Source organism: Oryzias latipes, chromosome 19 (assembly GCF_053564925.1).
Source record: "Oryzias latipes strain Hd-rR chromosome 19, Olatipes_Hd-rR_3.1".
Lineage (NCBI taxonomy): Eukaryota > Metazoa > Chordata > Actinopteri > Beloniformes > Adrianichthyidae > Oryzias > Oryzias latipes.
The window spans coordinates 22,284,196-22,292,472 of NC_136255.1; the positions used below are offsets into that span (position 1 = coordinate 22,284,196).

The following is an 8,277-nucleotide window of genomic DNA, read 5'->3' on the forward strand; positions in this document are numbered from 1 at the left end:
ATTCAAAGAAATATGCAACTTTAAGCTAAATTGTTTTCAATACATGTCCTCCGTCATCAGAAAAATGCCACAAGAGCATGTAAAACATGTTAAAAACACCAAAAACACATTTTTCCATCTAAGCATGAAACTGCTCAAAGAAGTCAAATAAACAGCAATGTCCAAGAGGAAAAGGGAAGTAACTAAAATACAGAATGCATGAAGTGTTTTTCTCTACATTTTCCACACAGTGCTCCATGACACAAACGCTGTGAACTGCACATACAAAGATGAGGATGACTGTGTGGAGCGTTTCCAATACTTTGAGGATGCAAGTGGAAAATCCATCCTGTTTGTTGTTAAAGAGCCGGGTAAGATAGACATTGAACATTTAGTATTTGCCAAGTTTGATTGATGCTTTTTTTTTCTCTTTGAAACACAGTATCAAAACCTTAAACACATTTCTTTATATTTCTTGCCTTAATTTTTTATTTATGCCTCAAAACCTTTTTTTTGTTGTTGCTTGTATTACTCAAAGTTAAAGAAATAAACCGTGGGTCAATTCACTAAGCTGCTGGTTAGTAGTACATCTCAGTTACCATTGTGTCATTTTTCAGATTTTTTTGCTAAGAATCCTCACTGATTCTTTTATCTCATCTCGATTAGACTATTTTAATTCCCTGTAGTACTTCTCTTTTTACCTGCTTTAATCAGTCCAAGATGAATCACCTTCAGCTGGTACAAGGCCTTTAACAGGAACCAGCAGAACGGCTCATTTTTCACCTGTTTTATCCTTTTTAGATTGGCTACTCATGATTTTTAGAATTGATTTTAAAATTTTAGTCCTGGTTTTAGGAGCTCTTAATGGCCCCTAATTATATTTCCCATCTGCTTGTACCATATGTCTCTAGTCGCCCTCTTTGGTCCTCTGCTTTGAACCTACTTACAGTCCCAAAAACTTGTTACAAAACTCGAAGTGACCTAGTTTTTCTAGCTGGTCACCTCGCTTCACTGACAATGTTGAGTCTTTTTTTAAAAACAGCTGAAAACGCTGCTTTTTAGGAGCTTTTAGTTAATTATTCTCTACCTTGTTTTATTTGTTTTTTTATCTGTTTCTCTGTCCTTTATTGTTTTAACCTTTATCTGTAAAAAGACCCAGGCAAATTACTTACTTTGCAGAATCAATGTCCAAAAATTGAGACATGAATCACTTTAAATTAGCCTGATTGGTTCAATTTTTCTTTGCTGCCCTTAAGTGATCAAAAATCTGCAGAGTAACAGATTTATGTTTAGGATGTGGTTCACTTTAAAAGAGCAATAAATTGAAACAGATGTTAAAAAAAAAGGTTTTCGATTATTAAACTCTACCTGGTGTTTTTCCTTCACCTGAGCTGAGCTCGTCACAGCGTCTGTGCCCGCTCCTCATGTGCTTGTTAAGTGGCCAAACGTGGCGAGCGTGGAGTAGAACTGTCTTTTATGACTGCAAGCTCCTGCAGAGGAAGTCTGTCCTTTGGCTTTTAATGAATGTGTGTGTTTAATTTACAACACAACTGGGTATCTGTGAAGAAGCCCACAATTTACCTTGAACGCAGGCACCCCCCCGCCGCGTCCATAAAGCGTTGAAACAGCTCCTCCGGGGAACCGCTGGCTCAACGGGAAGCCGGGCGAAAAACTGAGCAACATCATCCAAAAGAAAGAAGTGAAACTAAAAAAACAATAAACAAACTGTGAAAAATTGAAAATGTAATAAATGAACAAAGAATTTTGTGAGCCTTTTACGGTTTTGTTAGATCAAAAAAGGTTCAGTGGAAGAACCGGAAACAATGCAGAGAAGGAATGAAGGAGGGAGGAAGAGGAAAGGAGCTTTGATGTTGATTGTAAAAGTTTACCTTGGCTGCTCCTGTGCTCAAACCGTTCATGAACTATGCATGGAGGCAAACCACATGCAATAGAAGATTATAATAAAATGCATCCAGTGAGGCAAAAAAGAGCAACCCTCACACAGGTCAATGAGACGGTTTTACTTAAACATGGGTAAAGAAATGTATTATTGTCGGGAAAATTTGCTTTGACTAATTTATATGACAAATATGCCTTAATTTGGTAAAGAAAAAATCACGAATTAAGTTCAAAAGACTGTTCCTACTTAATGTAGGAAGACAGTAAAAGATAAACAATAAAATACTGACTGAGCCCAACAAACTCGCAGTTTGTAAAACATCCCTCGAGATGTGATTAAGCCTGAAGCAGAGGGTCAAACTGACCAAAGATCTAAGGAGAGACTGATTATTTGTCCTTCTTCTTCTTCAAAGTCCCCAAACTTTCATGAAATGGTTGTAAGCAGATTTTGTTTCCCCCCTACCTGGTCGCTACACTTGTATTTTTTTATATAAAGTACGATTATGTTTTCCAGAATGATCAGAAAGGGAAAAAAAAGGCTTTTCTTTCCTTCCACTCCACATAGTGCTTTTTAGATAAATGCAAAAGAAGCCAATGCAGCTTTACCTTTGGTACACAGAAGCAAGTACTGAGAACTGCTTGTTTTCCGGACCCCAATCAGGAAATACAAAATGCATCAATAGATGTTAATCATTAAATCATTATTAATAATTGGTGTAAAGGTTTTTTCCTGAGTCCTATCTTTCCTTCTGGTTCCTAGTATTTATGTTTTTTTGCCTTGTGTTGATATATTTTTGCAGATCTGATTACCTCTAAAGCACAAATTAAGTGTAATTGTTGCAATTAAAAAAAAACAAATAATTTGCAGACATGACAGAAATTTCTGGGTGTTTAACTTTCCTTTCATCTCATCTTGTCCAGATTGCCCTAAAGGACCAGACATTTTAGTGGTGCTGCTGTCGGTGGCTGGAGCCATCTTGTTCCTTGGTCTGGCTGCTTTGCTCATCTGGAAATTGCTGGTTACCATCCACGACAGGCGGGAGTTTGCCAAATTTGAGGAGGAGCGAGCCAGAGCCAAATGGGACACTGTGAGTGGGTACTTTGAACACTGCAACAAAAAAAGAGGTGGCTTAAAATTAGGGAAAGAACACTGATCCTAAGAAAAATAAATAACAAAAAAAATAGTAAAGCTTTCAAAGATCTCCACCACGTTAAGGTGGCGGTTCATGGAGCAGTGAATTTTAAAATTGAACCACCAAAAACGACATTAAAATTTGAGTTTTTTTTTGTCTTAAATCAAGTTCTTCTAATGTCAATAAGAGTACGTAGCAAAATAATTTAAATTAATTTTAATATTTTTTAATTTCTTTTTTTTTTTAATTATCAAGATTTGTTTCAATACTGTCAATATGTCAATACTCTTGACATTAGAAGAACCCACGCATGTTCTCCCCATGCTTGCGTGGGTTTTCACCGGGGACTCCGGCTTCCTCCCACTGTCCAAAAACATGCTTCGTAGGTTAATTGGTCAACCGAAATCGGTGTGAATGTGAGAGCGCATGGGTGTGTGATTGCGGACGCTCTTCCCTGCGACAGACTGGCGACCTGTCCAGGGTGTCCCCTACCTTCGCCCACAAGTGGCTGGGATAGGCTCCAGCAGCCCCGAAAGGGAAAAACGGATTAGAAGATGAATGATGAATTTTTAAAATAATAATAACCTTACTTCTAGATCCCAGCTCCCAGACAAAAAAAATATCTCAACTGTGCTGATATAGAGAAAAGGTGTAAATTCAAACAACTCAAACTTGGTCTAATATCTTGAGTATCTAAAATAAGGGTTTAAATCAAATAGAATCAAATAGTTTGCAGTGAAACAGCCAGTTTGAAAGGTTTATCGTTTAAATGGAAGATTGTTCATTTATAAAGTAAAGAAGTGAGTACACAGGTTTGTTTGCTTTATTCTATTCACACGTGGACACAGCATCACACTTAACAGTAAAAGACCACACACAAAGTACCATTCCCTGAGGATTGTTTTCATTATTTTTGGGGCATGCTGTTATTCCCAACAGAACAAAAGGCTGTCTGCGGAAGGGCTGGGTTTCAATTATCCTCCACTTATCAGCCATTACTACTAACAGGCCTATTTGTGGCCTCAACAGCACATATCCACACTTTAAAGCCTCTAAGAATCCCCTCAGTTTAATAATTCACAAATGAAAAACTTTGTTTGTCTTTAAAATTTGGGTGTTTGGAAGTCTTAACATAAATGTCTTTGTTCACAGGGGCACAACCCGCTTTACAAAGGAGCAACATCAACTTTCACAAACATCACATACAGAGGAAAAGACTGATGCTGGGATGAAACATAAAGGAAAAACATACCAACTCCCACCATCCTTTGGGAGAATCATGTGCAGGGTTCTACTGTCACAAAACAATAATTGTTTGTATATATGTAAAAATTAGGCATTTTATCAGGAATTACACTTACTACAATGATGGATTCAAATCATTTTGTGATTTAATAAGATCTGTTTTGTTACTGGACCCACAATAAAATGTGTTTCTGTTAAGGATCTCTTGTGTATTTTTTTTTTTGATTGATTTGGGGATTTTCTGTGTTTATGACTACTTTTCTGTGTTTGATGTTTGTTGTGTGGATTGTATCCCTTTTTGTTTACTACCCAAATGTTTCTTTACATCTGACTTTTGCATTTTCAAGTTTTGGTCTTTTCTTTCATGCATCATGCTCAGTTTTTCCACCTAAAAATGTATATGTTGGTTCTATAAATTGTACTTTATCTTCTGCTGATTCCCTCTCTATGCTGTTGTTTATTTTTCCTTTTACCTCAGAATAGAGTCAGTCCATTCATTTAAAATTGCTGGAGAACAAAACTGTAACTTTTGAGACATATCTCTTACAGAGATTACATTAAATTAAATGGGTTGTGTTGTTCAGATCCTCCCAAAATGTACTTTTAGTTAGGTAACCTAAAAACAACAACAAATGGAGACAAACTTCCTGTTTGTAAAATTACAACAAATAAACGTTTTTTTCCAGCCAAGGCACATCCTGCTGATACAGTGCAGGCTGGAAACTGTCAAGTATTTGTCCCTGTCTCTCTGACTCAGTGAACCTAAAAAAAAGGTGCTTTAAACATTATAACATATTTTGTTTGTAACTAAAAATGACCCAACTAAATGACCTGACCAAATTCTAAAATGCTAAAAGGATAAAACAACGAATTTAAAGACATCATGTTTAGCATTGTTGTTGCTCTGCTTGTAAAACTGATCCACAAAGACCTTCACGTTATTTGGGGAAAGTTGAAATTCAGCCAAAACCACACTGACCTCTAGCGGACAAATAGGTGATCTACAGTAAATAAAATAAAGACTGAATTAATGTTTTGCTTTGTCCAAAATAAATTTATACAAAAAACAATATAATGACAGAACAAGATAAAAAAATGTATTTCTTCCTGAGCTTTTCTGTCTTTGCGACTGAGCACTAATAGGTTCTGTTTCATCTACAGAAGAACACAATCTAGTCATTACCTCATGAACATAACAAACTACCACACACTGCAGCTCCATTCACCTTCCACATTTTAATCAAAATCACAGATTTATAAGATTCCACCTTATCAACCACAGAGAAAACGTTCAACTCCTACATGTTTGTAGTAATATTGGCCCTCACCTTAATTCTTAATATCAGCATCCTCATCCCACTTCTGATAAGACCTCATTCTATCGACTCCTCACCCACTTTTTCATCTGGCTCATGATATATAAAACCTTTTAGAAACGACACGCTTAGGATGCCTAAGCATCTACAAAATCATCTTCACCATGGTAAAAAACAACTATTGGGTTAAAAAAGAAAACTGGAGTTTTTGAAAGCTATGAACCCAAGTTTCCCTCTGGCCAAGCGAACAGATAAAAGTGCCTCCACAAAGAGTCGGTCTTAGCCTTTTCTCTGGCTTCCTGCTCTATGCAGGCACCTTCTACCTTGACATGCTGGCAGAGGACTATAGAGCCTGGGAAAGCCCAAACTGCTGATTTTTCTGTTAGAATGCATGTATAGTAAAATCATTTTTTTATACAAATGTTTCAGCAGCAATTTTGAAGTCATTTAGAAAGAGTTCCTATTCTGAAATGTTGAGGCTGTCAGAGTGAGCTGAAAGAGCAAAAAGCTTTCTCAAAGTGTAAAAACTACTGCAAAAACCAATGGCTTATGTGAGTTAAAAAAAAGAATCACTGCTGTTTTTTCAGTTTGTACATTTCTTTCTGAGTACTTAAATTCTTCCCTTTCTAGGTAAGGAAGAGATTTATGTAAGAAAGTTAAAAACATTTTGAAAAAAAGTGCAAGTTGGAAAGTTTGCGGGTAGTTTTTAAAGGATATTGCCTTAAACTGAAATGATCCCATGTGCCTTGCCTGGTAGCATCACAAACGTTCAACCATTCATAAAAACGATATTATCAAAAGAATATGACAAATATGACCCATAAAGTGACAGCTCTCACAGTAACTGTGTGTGTGCTAAACTTTGCACTACAGATTCTAAAAGCATCTTCTAATTATCATATCTGTTTATAAACACATTCCTGATACAAATATAAGAAAGCAACAGTTAAGCTGTCAAAAATTTAAACATTACCTTTTCTGCACAGCTAAAACTGTTGTTAGTAACCATTGTTGTGTAACAGAGACAATTTTGTCATGTTTTTAAAAGGTCTTTACAAAATCTGTAAAAAGGATGTGAAATACAATTTTAAAATGAATTGGAAGTTGTGCTGTCACTGCCTATTGACTGGCAAAAGAAAATCTGCTCTGATTTCCTTATAAGCTTTATTTGCCATTCTTTTTCCCAATTACATTAGGTTTTATGTTGCTATATATTCTTACAAACAGAAACACATAATAGTAGAACCCAAATAGAAGATCTATCTAAAGTTGAAAGATTGAGTTAATGATAGTGAAAGGTGCTTTATTAAATATTCCCAGCCTTTGTTTGTTAGGTGAGAAATTACATTAACAAAAACAAATACAGAAAAAGAGAAAAAATGGCATAAAAAATACAGATTAAAAAAAATGTGTTCTGTGGTATTTTGTAGCTTCCCGGACACCGTAGTGCATGATTTCCGTGTCGCTCATGATTGACGGTTTTATTGACGAATCAAATCCCTGCATTTGGTTCGTTGGCGTCCATGACACTTTGAGCTGTAGTTCATATCGTTACTAGGCAACGCTGACGGATCCTGGCGATTTTATATTGTACTGATTATACGCAGAGATCTGTGGTATTTTAACAATTAAAATTTACCATCAGTTGTTCTTAAATAAATTGCCACCCTGGCTTCCTCAAGGTAAGTTGACTGTTTTCGCTAATAAATGATGATGTAGCTGAACTATTCGCAATAAGTGCTATAATTAATAAAATTATGAGTTTTTTATTCGAATCCATATTTTTACACTGAAAGCCAAAAACTATTACGAAAATTATTAAAATTATCTATTCAAATTTCAGAGTGAAGTTGGGGTGAATATGTACTTTGATGAATTTTAAATTTTTTTTGAAAAGAAGTCTGCAGTACATTTAAAAAAAACTCATTATAAATCTTATTATTATATTTGGCTAATTTAATATCTATGAATGCAAATTCTCATCTTCTACTAACCCCCCCCCCCCCCTCCACATATTAATTAAACAAATTTAAATGCATCTCAGTACCATCTCTAAAAGCCTTAATCAGGAAGCTGGATGATGTTTATATGAAAGTTTTAGAGCTTTGAATGTTTGTGCATGTTATATGCATGCTCCCCTGGGCCCTGGCACATTAGAATTTTATTTTTGTACTGTATGTACTTCCATTTTTGTACAATAAAGTTGTAAAAAAATAGAGTTAATTAAAACGTCTTTTCTTTTCTGCGTTTTCTTAAGTGACCTTCGAGAAAAACTGGGAAAGAAGAGGCGAAATTTGCAAGAAACGCTGGGAGGAAACAAAAAAGATGACCTCCAGGTACAGTTCTATTTCCTTTTTCCTCCTCCTCCTCCAAAGGGGGGATGAAGAGAAAAGGTTTGAGAACCACTACTGACTTTATTGCTATCCTGTGTGTAATATTGACTTTTTCTCTGTCCCTTTTGCCCGGCTCTCATATGAAATAGCGGCATGGATGAAGGTTCACTCCAGATTTCTGTCTAAAAAGCTTCTTCTGGTGTTTCTTCAGGACACTGCAGGCAGAGAGGAAGACTCAGGAGAGACTCTGAAACGCTCACTGAGGGCTCAGAAGCAGAGGCGAAGGAGAAAAGTGCATCCTTTGTTGCTTTTGTCAGTCGATCGTCAGTCATTCCTGTTTGATACAAACTTGTTTGTTTGTTAGCTGATTGA

General features: G+C 36.1%; 1 protein-coding gene across 1 annotated transcript in view; it reads left to right on the forward strand.

Annotated features, from left to right (window-relative positions):
- itgb3b (integrin beta 3b) overlaps window positions 1–4,986 on the forward strand; it is a 28,198-nt gene extending 23,212 nt beyond the window's left edge. The window contains exons 13-15 of the mRNA XM_023949572.2: window positions 231–350; window positions 2,800–2,966; window positions 4,164–4,986. Of these exons, the coding sequence (XP_023805340.1) occupies window positions 231–350; window positions 2,800–2,966; window positions 4,164–4,232 (356 nt within the window). The 3' untranslated portion in view covers window positions 4,233–4,986. The remainder of the gene's footprint in view (window positions 1–230; window positions 351–2,799; window positions 2,967–4,163) is intronic.
- The last annotated feature ends 3,291 nt before the right edge of the window (window positions 4,987–8,277 follow it).